The 16,083-nt window shown below is 37.0% G+C and overlaps 1 protein-coding gene and 2 long non-coding RNA genes across 6 annotated transcripts in view; 1 reads left to right on the top strand and 2 right to left on the bottom strand.

The window, feature by feature from the left end:
• The window catches only part of phf14 (PHD finger protein 14), a 110,627-nt gene extending 103,746 nt beyond the window's left edge, over positions 1-6,881 (bottom strand). For 2 of the 3 annotated variants that reach the window (XM_048201523.1, XM_048201524.1), the window contains exons 1-3: positions 6,738-6,880; positions 4,470-4,580; positions 1,644-2,284 (exon numbers count right to left, since the gene is read on the bottom strand). In XM_048201523.1, coding sequence (XP_048057480.1) covers positions 1,644-2,284; positions 4,470-4,580; position 6,738 — 753 coding nt within the window. In that variant the 5' untranslated portion in view covers positions 6,739-6,880. Of the gene's footprint in view, positions 1-1,643; positions 2,285-4,469; positions 4,581-6,737 lie in introns of all 3 variants that reach the window. The other variant, XM_048201522.1, reaches the window with a different exon arrangement.
• Positions 6,882-6,922: 41 nt separating this feature from the next.
• Positions 6,923-9,557, top strand: LOC125274949. The gene is made up of 3 exons (XR_007186354.1): positions 6,923-7,014; positions 7,163-7,181; positions 8,101-9,557. It is a non-coding gene; the product is annotated as an uncharacterized LOC125274949 (long non-coding RNA).
• A 722-nt stretch (positions 9,558-10,279) lies between these two features.
• LOC125274948 lies at positions 10,280-15,633 on the bottom strand. 2 transcript variants are annotated; one of them, XR_007186352.1, is made up of 4 exons: positions 12,945-15,633; positions 11,654-11,799; positions 11,245-11,318; positions 10,280-10,983 (listed from the first exon to the last, which is right to left on the bottom strand). It is a non-coding gene; the product is annotated as an uncharacterized LOC125274948 (long non-coding RNA). The 2 variants fall into 2 exon arrangements; XR_007186353.1 differs by lacking the exon at positions 11,245-11,318.
• Positions 15,634-16,083: the final 450 nt, after the last annotated feature.

Here is a 16,083-nt window from a genome sequence, read left to right as displayed (position 1 = left end):
TAGCTCAGCTATTCGATTGGACTAAATGTGAAAAATAGGGCACACGTATGCCAGATTTCAGTAAATGATGGAGACAGATGGCTAGTTTATTAATAAATCAAATCTGAACGGTACTTTGTAAAGTTATTTGTATTAAAGGATTAGTTCACACCCCCCCCCCCCAATGTAAGAACATTGAAACAAAATGAAATCTGAGAGATTTCTGTCCCTCCATTGACAATCCATGCAACTAACTTTTCGCTTCAAAAAGTTCATAGAGATTGTAAAATTAATCCATATGAATTCAGCATTTTAGTCTGAATTTTCTGAAGAGACTCGATCACTTTTTATGAAGAGCGGATTTAATTTAGGCTTTTACTCACATTCATCAGCAAACATAAAATGAAGCTCAAACATACTTGCTTGATGCGTAAGAACAAAAAAAAAAATTGGTTCTTGCTCAAACGTGCTGCGTAACACACAAAATTGAACCTCTTTGGTTCTCGCACATCAAGCAATGTGTGCGTTGATAAATGTTTATATGTGAATAAAAGCCTAAGTTCAATCTGTTCATCATATGAAGCAATCGAGTCTCTTTCGAAAATTTGGACTAAACCATTCAATTCAACATGGATTAGTTTTACAATCTTAACAAAAATTATCTTTTTGAAGCATTAAAGTAGTAGTTGTGTAGCTGTCTACGAAGGCACAGAAATCATTTCAGAAAGATTTCATAAAAATATCTTGATTTGTGTTTCGAAGATGAATGAAAGTTTTATGGGTTTGGAAGGACACAGGGGAGAGTAAATGATGAGAGAATTTTCATTTGAGTGAACTTAACTCTTTAAATGTAAGATGGAATATAACTGAATCTCAACAACAAACATGAAGTATCATCTACAGCATGAGTAAATATATTTGAACAAACAATAATGAAAATATCATTGGAAGATTGCAGCAAAACTGTCTAAATACATACAATAAAGTCCATAAAAGGTGGAGAGTATGAGAGTTTTTAGTATGAACAAAGTAAATAAGATGTTGTTCTATCTCACAATGACAAGTTACTTTATTAACGTAAAGAATATTTTTTTTTTTTTTTTTTTTTTACATACAATACCATTCAAAATGGTATTTAAATGTTTTTGATAGTCTCTTATGCTCATTAAACACAGTAAAACAGTAATATTGTGAAACATTACCATTTAAAATCTGTTTTCTGTAATATATTTTAAAAATATAATTGATTTATATGATGACAAAGCTGAATTTTCAGCATCATTATTCCAGTCTTCAGTGTCACGTTATTTCAGAAATCATTCTAATATGATGATTTGCTGCTCAACAAACATTTCCCATTATTATCAATGTTAAAAACAGTTGTGCTGCTTCATTTTCTTATAAAACTGTGGTACTGTGAAGCATTTTTTGTATTCTTTGATTAAAGAATACTAAAATTTGAGAAAGTTTGAAAGAGCAGCACTGATTTGAAACGGAAATATTTTGTAACATTACAAATGTCTTTACTGTCACTTTTGATAAATTGAACATATCCTTGCTGAATAAAAGTATTATATATATATATATATATATATATATATTATTTTTTAATCTTATTGATCCCAAACTTTTAAACAGTAGTGCAATATCAGAGGAAATTTTACCTCATTGCCCTTTCCATGGGATGTGCTGTGGCTGTCATTGGTCTCCTCCTCATCAAACGCCCCAGTGTTCTTGCCTGCTTTTCTCTTTGGTTTCTTCTCTTCTTCCTCACTATCACTACTACTAGACTCGTTTTCATCATCTTCGTTGTCCTCTTCATCACTACCACCATCGTCCTCTTCATCACTCCCTTCTTTCTCCTTCCCAGATGATGCCTTACCTTTCTTTTTCCCTTGTGTGGGCCTCCAGTCATTGTCATCCTCGCTGTCATAATCATCCATTTCGTTTAGCTCTTCCATCGTAGTAAAGTCCAGCATGGGCCGGTTTCGTCGTAGGTTCCATTTTTTCGGCTCTCCTGAGCCTTCCTCGGCGGTACCACTACCATTTGGTTCTGTATCTGAGGATTTTTCTCCTTTCTTGCGATTCTTGGAGGTTCCCCCTGTTTCTTTGCTACTGGTCTCCTCAGAGAAAGACTGTTCCTTGGCTTTTTCTTCTTCTTCAGTGTCTTCATTTAAATCTTTGGTCTCTTCATCATCTATACCCTCTTCATCAGCTGAGCCAACAGCGTCAGAGTCGCTCTCAGAGCCTGCAGCAGTGTCATTTGAGCCTTCCTCATCACTCCCGTTGCCAGTGCCCTCTGAACCTGGGACACAAGGATGAGAAATTAAAGGGGTCCTTGATTATGATTTAACTTGTTTAGCTTTAGTTAATAGTGTGTAATGTTGCTATTTGAGCATAAATAAACATCTGCAAAGTTACGGTGCTCAAAGTTCAATGCAAAGGGAGATATTTCCTTTTATAGAAATCGCTTTTTAAGGACTACAACAAACGGCTGGTAGGAACTACAACAAGCTTCTACTGCATCATTTTACGCCAGACTGCTTCACAAATGAGGGTCAACTCAACGCTGGATTTGCACAAAAGATTAACATGACGGCACATGCTACTCAATAAGTTGAATCAACTTCAATAAGTCAAGTCAACTCCATAAATTTATCCACTAACCATACAGAAACATCCAGATGTACGAGTCTCTCCATCAGTGTCAGACTCCGGTATGAACAATGTAAGTCTGAACATTGTTACTGACAATAGTCATTTTGCCTGCGTGAGATTCTCCAGCTTTGTTGTTGTTGAGCAATTGAAGCGCGAGCCGTTAATGCTCCGCCTGTCTTCTGGAAAGGGGGCCGGGAGCAGCAGCTCATTTGCATTTAAAGGGACACACACACAAAAAAAAGTGTTTTTTTTTGCTCATACCCAAATAGGGGAAAATTTATAAGCTATAATAAATGATCTCTGGGGTATTTTGAGCTGAAACTTCACAGACATATTCTGGGGACACCAGCGACTTATTACATGTTGTAAAAAGGGGCATTATAGGTCCCCTTTAATGTTTCTGAAAGAAGTTTCTTATGCTCTTAGCAGCATTTTGTGCCCAATAATACATCAGATGTGATGCAAAAAATACTCTTCTGACAGCAAGCTTGTGTTGTCATGTACAATGGTCAACAATTTATAAATGGTTTAAAATGAATGGTTCTACTTAAAATTACAAACATAAATATAATATAACAACAATATACAAATAAAATAGTTTTAACACATTCTTACCTTTTTAGAATTAAATATATGCATCACAAAATATATTATAATATTTCTAATAATTGTTACAGTTTTGTGTGGTGGGGTCATATATATTTTATACGTATATTTTATTTTTTATATAGTGAACCGAAGCAGCCTTGATGCTGCGGTCACTTTCAGTTCTTTTCACATTGAGATTTCAATACATACATTTCCTATTGTATTTGTTTTCCATTACCTTGCTGCGTCTCAAATAGCAAATATCAAAACAACATTAAAACCGTTATTAATTCTGAGTGAACATTTAACAAACATAAAAACTCATCCTTTCATGTAACATGAGCAAGCACCATGCATTTAAAACCACCATGAACTATAAATGTGAGGCTGATAATTAACGCATTGTATCATTTTTGTACAGCATATGGCAATGATAAATTGCCCAATCAGAATAATGTGACACTGCATTTTATTTCTGACAAGAAGTTTCATGCAGCAAAACTTCAAGACCCAAAGGGGTCAAAGTGTTAGAATTTCATTATCAGGTTGCAGACATTTCTGCACTTTAGTTGACAGCAGCTTGATGGGATAGCTTTGCGTTAACCTCCAGTCTGTCATGGTGATATGGAGCCATTGCTTATGTGACTCTGGTGTTAGTAATGCATTGCAGGAGGTCTAATCTACAGGCAAGGGGAAAAACAGTGACACACGTGGTGATGAAGGTCTCATCTCCACCTCAGCAGCTGTTTTCATGACAGGTGAGAAAACCCAAGCAGGGACCCAAGTCTAAATTGGCCGACTGCAGTATGAATAAATACATTTAACCATCAGTTACATTTTGACTATTTTAACTGCATGAGACTTCAATCCATAAATACCTGACATTATTTTACAGATCCGACTGATCCATAATCCCACTTTTTGACATTTTCACCTAACACTTACATGGAACACTTAAATGGATACATGTGTATGCTTGGAATCATGGCACTGATGAAGGGTTGATCCCGAAAATGTTTTGCACTTTTTGTGGCCTATGGAAAATAAACTAGTTTGAGCTTTTTTGACTTTTTTCTCATGTGTGGATCTTTCATGTTTTTTTTTTTTTATCTTTGGATCTAGGCACCACCAGAAGCTGTATGTATAAGTATATGTTTGGACTGTGACCTGGCGCTACGCTTTTCCAGTTTCCCCACCTAACACTTACATATGTGACAAAAAAGGGTTTTGAGACTTTTTTTTACCTGATGCATCTCCAACTTCAAAATCACTGTCATCTGAGCTGTCATAGTCCAGAGCATCCAGCAGAGAGTCAGCCAAAGGCTTCACCTGCCGCCGCTTTGACCCCCGATCCACTAGATAAAGAGTGAGATTTAAATTTATTGTATACTTGCATAATAAATTACATTTAAATCTGTGTAAAAATGTTGATTGAAATAAAGCTTATATACAGTGCTCAGCGTAAATGAGTACACCCCCTTTGAAAAGTAACATTTTAAACAATATCTCAATGAACACAAAAACTATTTCCAAAATGTTGACAAGACTAAGTTTTATATAGCATCTGTTTAACTTATAACATGAAAGTACGGTTAATAATATAACTTAGAGAACTAAATTTTCAGTTTTACTCAAATTAGGGTGATGCAAAAATGAGTACACCCCACTGAAAGTCTCTGGAGCAAAGCTAAATTTTAGACTACAAATGTATAATTTAACAAGAATTCAACCACAGGTGAGTCTAATTATTCATTACACAGGTGTCCAGCAGACAGTTGACTATAAAAGGGTGTTAAAACCCCTTCCCATTTCATGCTGTCAGCAATGGCACCACATGGAAGAGAAATGTCACAAGACCTGAGAAAGAAAATAATTTCTTTACACCAGAAATGTGAAGACTACAAGAAGATCAGCAAAGCTTTACTTATCAGTCAGAATACTGTAGCAAAAGTGGTACAAAAATTTAAAAAAAGATGGAACTGCAACCATCTCAGAGACATCCAGGTCGTCCACGGAAGTTAACACCTCGACAGGAGCGTCTTCTGATGAGAAGGGTTGAAGAAAATCATCATGGAAGTTCACTGCAGTTATCTAAAGAAGTAGAAAGCCAAACTGGGGTGACTATTTCCCGTGACACAATACGGCGTACACTGCAGAGGAATGGCATGCATGGGTGCCGTCCACGAAAGAAGCCTCTCCTAAAGCCCGGGGCGCAAAAAAGCCTGCCTAGAGTTTGCCAGGGCCCATGCTGACAAAGATGAAGACTACTGGGACTCTGGAGTGATGAGACCAAGATAAATGTTTTTGGAACTGATGGCTTCAAAACTGTATGGTGTCGTAAAGGTGAGGAATACAGAGAAAAATGCATGGTGCCTACAGTGAAACATGGTGGTGGCAGTGTCCTTATGTGGAGCTGCATGAGTGCTGCTGGTGTCGGGGAGCTGCATTTCATTGATGGCATCATGAAAGGGAAGATGCTACCATCACTCTGTGCCCTTGGTCGTCGTGCACTTTTCCAACATGACAATGATCCTAAACGCACATCTAAGTGATTCACTGGCTCCTGATCTGAACCCAATCGAACACCTATGGGGAATTCTGAAGAGACAAGTTGAGCATCACTCTCCATCCAGCATCCAGTCTCTAAAAGAGGTCATTCTTGAAGAACGGAAAAAGATAGATGTTGCAAAATGTTGCCAGCTTGTTCATTCCATGCCTAGAAGACTTGGTGCTGTCATTAAAAATCATGGCGGCCATACAAACTACTAGATGTAGTAGTTTTTGTTGTGGTGTGTACTCATTTTTGCATCACCCTAATTTGAGTAAAACTGAAAAATGTGTAATCTAAGTTATAATATTAACCTTACTTTCACGTTATAAGTTAAACAGATGTTATATTAAACTTAGTCTTGTCAACATTTTGGAAATTGTTTGTGTGTTCATTGAGGTTTTTTTTTTAATGTTATTTTTCAAAGGGGGTGTACTCATTTACGCTGAGCTGTGTGTGTGTATATATATACACGCGCACAGATATAAAAAAAAATGTATCCCCAAGTCTAATTACAAATGACGACAGACCGTGTCTGTCTGTCTCAAAATCGTGTAAACTGCAGTTCAGTTCACTCACACATCATGTTGGCTAAACATGCATCACAGCTCTATAGCCCTAAGATGCTGTCACGGCAGCTTACAGAGAAACACAAGTCTGTTTATTTTTTCAAGCTGGCTATAGCAGCTAGTTTCCTAGTGAGACGAAAACACACAGTGCTCTATAATCTAACATAAGGTGGAAAATGCGTAGAACTGCTGATATTTCTTTGACATAATATGTGTTTGATAGAGAGAGGAACTTCACAACAGTTAGCCAGCAAGCTAAAACAGCAGTAGCCTCATGCTAACTATTAACGCGTGTTTATCTTATTTCACAACGCATGTTGCAAATTCTGATAGTGATTCTGTTGTGCTATTTTTTCTCTTTCAAAATGTATAATATAACAGCGAGGATTACTCACTTTATGGGATATTCGCGTTTGGATAGCTTGGACAAAGGTACAACGAACGCCTCTTCAGCTCATGTTCTGCGTAATACGTACACAATATTGCGTATCACGTGTACACATTGTGCTGACGTTCAGCTCACCAAGTGGGAGTTGGAAACCATAGCAACCGCCGCATCAGTTCGGGCAGCTAGTCACACCAGAGAGAAATACCAGAGAAAGACTTCACCAAATGCTTTATTTCCACAACCACATTGATTACATTTTGCGTCGTAGTTTGTGATTTAATAAGGTAATTTTAACATTTTAAAATAAAACCAATTGAATGTAATTTTTTACACTTGATTAACTGTGAATAATTGAACATCATTAATTTGTTTTATTTATAACTGAAATATTTGGACATTTAACACTTAATTTAACACATAATTACCTTAAAGATGACTGTGAATACATAAGGTAAGTGCAAATGCAGGCTATTCGGGTATCTGTATGTTATGCTAGTACTTAAAGGGTTAGTTCACCCAAAAATGAAATTTCTGTCATTTATTACTCACCCTCGTGTCGTTCCACACCCGTAAGACCTTCATTAATCTTTGGAACACAAATTAAGATATTTTTGTTGAAATTTGATGGCTCAGTGAGGCCTGCATAGCCAGCAATGACATTTCCTCTCTCAAGATCCATTAATGTACTAAAAACATATTTAAAAAAGTTAATGTGAGTACAGTGGTTCAATATTAATACTATAAAGCGACAAGAATATTTTTGGTGTGCCAAAAAACAAAATAACGACTTATTTAGGGATGGCAGATTTCAAAACACTACTCCAGGAAGCTTCGGAGCGTTATGAATCTTTTGTGTCGAATCATGATTCGGATCGCGTGTCAAACCACCAAACTGCTGAAATCACGTGACTTTGGCGCTCCGAACCGCGGATTTGACACGCTGATTCATAATGCTCCGAAGCTTCCTGAAGCAGTGTTTTGAAATCGGCCATCACTATATAAGTTGTAATTTTGTTTTTTGTTTCTTGGCACACCAAAAGTATTCGCGTCACTTTATAATATTAATATTGAACCACTGTACACACATGAACTGATTTAAATATGTTTTTAGCACCTTTATGGATCTTGAGAGAGGAAATGTCATTGCTCCCTATGCAGGCCTCACGGAGCCATCGGAATTTGACAAAAATATCTCATTTTGCGTTCCGAAGATTAACGAAAGTCTTGCGGGTGTGGAACGGCATGAGTGTGAGTAATAAATGACAGAATTTTCATTTTTGGGTAAACTAACCCTTTAAGCTAGCTAATGCAGACATAAATGGTCATTATAACGTAGTTGAAACAGCATTTAACATAACATGATTTTGTAGGAATTGTAAACAGGAGCTAAAGAGAGTAGGCTAGCAATGGGATCACGTGGGGTCCTAATGGAGACCCGATTTTGGGGAGGGGGACCCAATTTGTCACTATACCGGTTTGTATTTCCACAGCATGAAGGTAAGATCTTACAGATTTGTGAATGAACCACTGGTTTTAAAATCTTCCTGATCTACTAACATTTATGACATCTGCATTAAAAACATTATAATGCCCTTGATAACTTTCGCTAACGTGCTTGTTTCTCTGGCGCATAAGGTCTATAAATGTTACTACAAATAAAATAAGTATAAATAGCATGATATAAATGCTTACTTCTATGTCATCGAATGAGTATGATGAAACAGTAAGTGATATGTAACCAGTCTGAGGTCACCAGGACTGAGGGCCATTAGGTTTGAAAAGTTGAAAAATAAAACAATTACAGTGAAATGTGAAGTGAGCAGCTTTCTTTTGGTTAGGTAGGTCTCAGGTAGGTCTGTTTTTCATGATTATTGTAAGTTTTAGGTCAAACAAATAGGTCAACAGACAGTCCCATCATGGTGGTTATACTGTATGCACACATTTGCATAAAGATCATTCTTCATCAGTGGCTGAGAAACAAGTTCATTGAATTCAGTAGTCAGAATTCAGTAGTCTTTATTCTCAAATTACTCTCAAATGATTATTTTTTCCGCTAACAAGTTTCTAGAAGAAAGATATAATTAACTAAATTTAACTAAACATCAGTGGAAACACTAAAATGACACATTTCTAAGATTAAAACAAATCTTAAAACAACCATACATTTGCAGAATAACAAGAGCATGTTATGAGACTGGGAAATGACTGTTTTTGGCTTGTTTTGAGAGCGAGGCTTGTTTTTGTCGTCCTCTGTTGACTTTGCCAGTTTAGCAAACAGGAGACGATTAAAATAAATGAGCCTAGATTGATCCTGATACTCAGCGAGGGGAAGACTGATGGGGAAAGGCACGCACAAGGGATGATTACGACTGTCCTTGCCCGATGACAAATGGCACTGTATTGTGCTGGAAAGCCACCGTTTTTTATCCCTTGGCATCAAAACACTTTTCGAATATCATCATAAGCATCATCGTCATCATCAGTGTCATTCTATTGCCAGCGTTTTCCATTGTAGATGACGTGATATTGCCAATGAATTAAATGAATGCTTCATATTAGCCAAGGTGACTATGATTGTGCGGCAGCACATTTCTGTCAGTAATTCTTTTTTCTTCTTCTTTTTTTCTGAAATTTGAAATGGGCTGTATTTTATTAGCATTATTCTGCATCTAATATGAATGGTGCAATTCACACCTTGTTGTATATTGCAGAATGTATTATTGGTTGCATTTACAGTATTTTTTAAAAGAAATTAATACTTTTAAGATGCATTAAACTGATCAAAAGTGACAGTAAAGCCATTTATAATGTTACAAAAATATATATTTCAAATAAATGCTGTTCTTTTGAATGTTCTATTCACCAAAGAAAAAAAAAGTATTACGGTTTCCACAAAATATTAAGCAACATTGACTATTTTCAACATTGACAATAATAATACATTTTTCTTGAGCAGCAAATCAGCATATTAGAATGATTTCTGAAGGATCATGTGACACTGCAGACTGGAGTAATGGCTGTTTTATCATCACAGGAATAAATGACATTTTAAAGGGGACCTATAATGCCCCTTTTACAAGATGCAATATAAGTCTCTGGTGTCCCCAGAATGTGTCTGTGAAGTTTCAGCTCAAAATACCCCACAGATCATTTATTATAGCTTGTCAAATTTGCCCCTATTTGGGTGTGAACAAAAACACGCCATTTTGTGTGTCCCTTTAAATGCAAATGAGCTGCTGCTCCCGGCCCCCCTTTCCAGAAGAGGGCGGAGCTTTAATAGCGCGTGCTTTGGTTGCTCAATAACAACAAAGCTGGAGAATCTCACGCAGCCAAAATGATAACTGTCAGTAACAATGTTCAGTACATTGTTCAAACCGGAGTCGGACACTGATGGAGAGACTCAGGAAGAAGTTACAACTTTTAGAATGCATCTGGACGTTTCTGAACGGTTAGTGGATTAATTTATGTAGTTGCTGTGGAATTGATTCAACTCATTGACTAGCATGCACCGTCATGTTAATCTTTTGTGCAAGCATTGAATTGACCCTCGTTTGGGAAGCAGTCCGGCGTAAAATGATGGCATGGCAACAACACTCTACTACAACAACTCTTCCTTCTCTGAAGAAGTGGAAACCGGTACACCGTTGTCGCTTGCGAAAACAAAATGGCGGCACTGTGGGTGGAAACGAGCAGATTATGGGGCGGTAATATTACAATAAGATCCCCTTCCTACGTCACTAGGGGAGCAAAATCGTTCTGTGTGGCTCCTTTGTTTCACATGCTTGCACAGAAAGGCTTACTTTAGTTACCTAAAGTTACTGGTTGTCCTTTTTCAAGTTTTCTAGGTTGGTAGATGCACCGGGGACCCGATTAAAGCACTTAAACATGGAAAAGGTCAGATTTTCATGATATGTCCCCTTTAAAATATATTAAAATAGAAAAAAAGTTGTTTTAAATTCAAATAATATCTCATAATATATACTGAACATACTGAATTCCGGTCTGGGACCTTAAAACTCGAGAAATGGTAAAGTTCAGATTGACTAAATATCAGATTACAAACAATGAATTAAAATATGAAGTATCTTTATTATAAAAGACACTTTAATCACTGTTTTAAGTTTACATCAGGACTATTCAGTATCTAATAAAGTGACAAAATCAGTGATGGGCTGAGAGGCTGTAAATGAAGAAACCCACAGAGGAGTCGCACGGAGATCTTGAGAAACTGTTCTGCTGCAGATATCTGTCAGCTTGATGAGGCAAAAGACAGAAGCAATTACATTAAGAACAAGAATAACACAAGGTTTAGGAAATACAAACATTACTATAAAGACGTACTGTGCTACGCCAGCTTTAAAACCTCATTTGAAGAGAAGTAATTGCATGGGCTATTATTTATGAACCCTAAAGAAGTATGTTACGGAATGCTCGCATTGATCGACTGCCTCCGCCACTTTAATGTTTTGCATTTAAATTGAAATATTTATCCATTCATATGGTGTAAATCATACCACGTTGGCCATCGTTTATCTTTGCTGAGGTGCCCATTGCTTTTCCTCGCGAACTCTTTCACTGGAGCGTGTGGCTGAAATTGAGTGAATTTGATTACAAACACATTGCCCCTGTGTGGAGATGTTATCTCGTGTTATCTTAATGTCACCCTCCGTGTGCAGGGCTGCGCTAATTTAATCGTCATTTTAGATATGATTATTTACTCCTTAGGAAAGAGACAATCTATACCAATGCACAATCCTTTATTCAATTGGAAACCGTAATGCTTGAAATTAATTGGCAAAGAGAAGTTAAGAAATATTCTTGTGAAAGCTGTCGAAATGATTAGCATGGAGCTCATCCGAGCAAAACACGGCTATTAAAGGAATAGATCACCCGAAAATGAAAATTCTGTCATCATTTACTCACCCTTTGTTTCTCGCACGGAGCTACCGTGTGGCTTCAGAAGACTTGGAATATGGTGTATGAATCATAAGGAACTTTTATCATGGTCCTTTCACTGTATGAAAGAGAGCAGCTCATACTGTCTGTCTGGTAAACATCTCCTTTGGCGCCTGACATAAGAAAGTTGTGTTATTACATAGCAGGACAATGCATGATTATATTCATGTTGCATACTGTATGGATCTATACACACAATATAGATAAATAAAAAGCTCATTAAGAAGTATGGCAATCAGAAGAGTTTATGTTCTTCATCTAAAAAACAAAAAAACAACAACTGCATGAATGTACTGGTGTATGAGTTGGAAATTTATGCTCTAGAACTTTCCTTTCAATGAGTTTCATTTAAGAATGGGACTCTAAATGGGACCTTTTTGGCTCTAATAACAATCTTTTGAGGAAGAAATATTTCTTCGGCACCAGTACCGGCTCTGAGAATTAAGTACACTCTGAATAATAACCTTTTCTTGTTTCCAGCCCTAATGATGTGTAGGTCTGGAGACTGTAGAGGCGATATGAATTTGAGTGGAAAACAGAAACGTATGCTATTTGTATTATAGTCTGCACAGAAATGAGTTTTACATTGCTATAACATTGCTTCAACCATTACACAGGGCAGTCGTTAAACATAATGACTCCCATGCGATGATGCTAATTTTCAGGAATTCCTTTATCTAAAACCTTCTGCTAATTTGCAGTCAGGGCTTTTCAGCAGTTACTTCAAAGTTAAACTCTTTTTTTTTTATGTGGGCTCAGTTGTCCAAAAAGAACAGTGTGAAACATTCCTTGGGACATGGCATGATGTTTGACTTGCAGGCCATGCTAGTTTTGATGAGGTTAATAGCATAGGTCTCGCTGCCCATGCACAGATGAAAGGATGACCACTCGTCCATGTAACATATTTTGCCCCGAGCCTCCGGGTACTTCTCTTTAACATGCATTCTCAAAAGTCTGCCTAACACGTCTACATATTCTGATATTCAGTTTTAATCAACTGCCTCTCCTGCCTATTTCACTCTGGTATTCTTTGAATTAGATACACTGTGTTTCCTCTTTGAAGTTAAATTTGAATTTCATTTTTGTATCCTCATTGATCGTTTCCGGGGTTTTTTAATTTATTTTTTTATATATATAAAAACTCAAAGCCCTCATGTTCTGAATGGAAGTTTTGATTGAATTTGAGAATTTGTATCTGAGATAGCAACCATGTTGGGTGTCTCTTGACAAAATGAAGAAAACATCCTGACATTTTTACCTTTTCTTGACTATGTCTAGACCCTGATTCTATTTTATCTTGACCAGCTGTATCCCGGGACCATATTGTGCCTGGTTGTCCTCACTTCCTGGCTGAATTGTAAAAAAACAAAAAAAAAACAACGTTATAAACAAAAAAAGACTTCCACATTCCGCATTGTCGCGTCAAGTGTAGACAGCCAAGCTGCTGCGGCGTGACACGACAACTGTCGCGTCCGGTGTAGACACGGTGTAACACCGTGTTCTAACTAGACGCGATGCAATAAGATTCCAGCGACAAACAATTTGTCTGTCCACACCAGAGTCGCAACACGACTATGAGATGCGATAAAGTCAATAAAATATCCAATCAGAAGAGCGCGTGGGCGGGCTCTCTCGGCCAATTCCCGGCACTCTCAACGAAAGTACATAATCAAATTCATAAATATTACATTTTAACATTATTAAAAAATACATACTGAGTTACTGAAACAATCTTTGTTGAAGAATACATTTGTCTGTTCACAATGAGTTGACAATTTGAACGTTCATGTTTCCTTTTATTTGTTTCGAAGATCTGAGGTGAATTGTCCATTGTTGCTTTCAGTACGGCAATAACAGACACACAAAATGATATTCAAACTCACATTAGACGCTTTTAACATTAAATAAAGCACATAAACAGCACGTGGGATTATCATTATCATACAAGTGTTTTTCCAGCCGCGACGTCTCAGAAAAATAGAAACCGTTACTATAGAATCGTCGCGTATCGCCTTTGCGACTAGTTAGGACAAAAACTCCGATTAACATGGAAATTATACCTTTTATTGCGTGTCGCGGCATCACATTGCGTCTGGTTAGGACACGGTGTAAGGTTAATATTTTAATAATTTAATGACATGGTTCATGGTTCTCTGTTGTCTGTTAATAGTCGCATGGCAAGTAAACACACAATATATATAGTAAGTGTTTTTCTGTCCAAAAAAAAAATCTGAAATTATGCAAATATTATGTGAATGCAAATAAGGTAAACCTAGCGCACGTTTAATTCCCAAATGCATGTTAAACTCGTAAAAAAATGAGATTGAGAAAAATTGTGTCTTAATGTTTTGCATTCCCATGATAAACTTTCAAAACTTTCAAAATGTTTGTGTTCACTTGCAAAACTTTTGAGTTCTTTGCGAGCGCACGCAAAGTTTCTCGGGGAACACAAAACTTTTGCGAGGGAACACAATGTTTCTTGAATGCAAAACTTTTGTAAGGGAACACAAAGTAATAGCTGCTCCATTATAAGCTGCATGCATGTAAATGAACACAGTGTCGCTCTTCACTAGTACAACAATTTGATAAGATATATAGCATTTTCAGTTTAATTTAGATTAATTGTGCAGCCCCATTTGTTAGTTTTAATGTTACATTCGATTTAATTAATTATTAACTATTCATCAACTCCCGTTTGGAAAACCCTGCTCTAAGACAGAAGGCCACAAATAAAATCATCCTACGTGTCCTTCCATGCACTAGCCTATGTCCCATGTAGCCTTCAACCTTCCTACTTTGTATGCTTTGATGTTTCAATCATATTCAGCCAACGCGGCCACTTGGATGATCAACAGAAAGACTGGAAAGCATATGTCTGACAACTTTCAATTTCCCTTAAAAATGCGTGACTATTTATAAAAGTTCTGGCCACTCTCTCCTTGGTGCAGTAGACAGAGCTTCCATTTCCCTGATGGATTGGCTGTCATATTCCGACAGTGCAGTGCTTCTTTTAGTTTATAGACGTCTCTGTGCTCCTGACGCCACAGTGTGCGCTGTCGTTTTTCTCCCTTATCGTCCTGCTGCTTTGCTCGGCTCCTAGACATAAACACAAACAAGCAACTAGGGAGGAATATCATTACATATTTTTTCAGCTCTTTCTCCTTAATGCAAGTCACTAACTAAGCAGCACGAATGGAATTACTATTCCCTAATTATATCTCATTTAATTCAGCTTTGTTTTGTTGGATAGTTCAGAAGAAACTCAAAGGGGTAGTGCAACCAAAAATTTAAATTCTGCCATTATTTACTTCAATTAATTAATTCTGAGTTGTGGTTTATACAAAAAGTGATTTTTTGAAGAACATCATTTTCACTCTTTTTAATACAATAAATATGGACTAGAGCTGTCAAACTCTAAAATGACAAAAAATACCATAAACGTATGGTATCATTCACACAGAACATGTTTTTGCATTTTCCATTTTTTTTCTATTTAAGCACACTTTAGATTGATGTCTTTGACCACTGCACTTGTGTTTTTCGCAGCATCTCGCGCATGACACGACGTTCTAAAACACAGTGCCCAATTTAAAGGGGACCTATTATGCAAAATTCACTTTTATATTGTTTTTGAACATATTTATGTGTCCACAGTGTGTGTATACAACCACCCTATTGTGGTAAAAATCCATTCACTGTGTTATGTTCCCCATAAATCTGAAACAGTGTCTCAAAACGAGCTGTCCAGGAATGTACTCCAATGTGACATCACATTGAAACAGGCCCCGCCCATGACTGGCGACGAAATCTGCCCTATTATCTTAGCTCCTCCCCTGAGTGAGCTGTACACAGTCCGCCATGTTTATCTCTTCGCCAGTACATTTAACCCTTAAATGCATGACTGTTTCGCCAATCATTCTTACATATTCGGGTCTTTATCGACCCAGATCTATATCTAACACGGAAGGATCTCTGCCTGTCGTGATAGTATAAAACTCCTCTGATATTAGAGTAACAATTACAGAAGAATAAAATAAAGCATACTTTGTTACCTTTTGGAGCTTGAAAGGGCTCCGTTTGAGCAGATGTTTTATGCCATCATTACTGTCCTCGTCAGAGCTCATTTCCCAGTAAATTCAGCAAATAATGGGCTAGTTTTATGTTTGAGGTCACAAATATGAGCCCATTCGCGATCTCAAACGTATTCTCAAAACTATATAATTTCCAACATCTTCAAAATCAATATTTCGATCGCTAACAGCTTCACCAGATTCATCCTGTAACAGTTACAGTCATATTTGATTGCGTTCAGTACTTGCTCTGCAGTAAATCGCTGAGCCATTTCATGTTTTTCTTATTATTTCGTTTTCTGTATAAATGAGTCGTCACTTCAGCAT

Source organism: Megalobrama amblycephala, linkage group LG9 (assembly GCF_018812025.1).
Source record: "Megalobrama amblycephala isolate DHTTF-2021 linkage group LG9, ASM1881202v1, whole genome shotgun sequence".
Lineage (NCBI taxonomy): Eukaryota > Metazoa > Chordata > Actinopteri > Cypriniformes > Xenocyprididae > Megalobrama > Megalobrama amblycephala.
The sequence above is the reverse complement of the archived record's forward strand: the minus strand, read 5'-3'. Positions and strand labels throughout refer to the sequence as shown.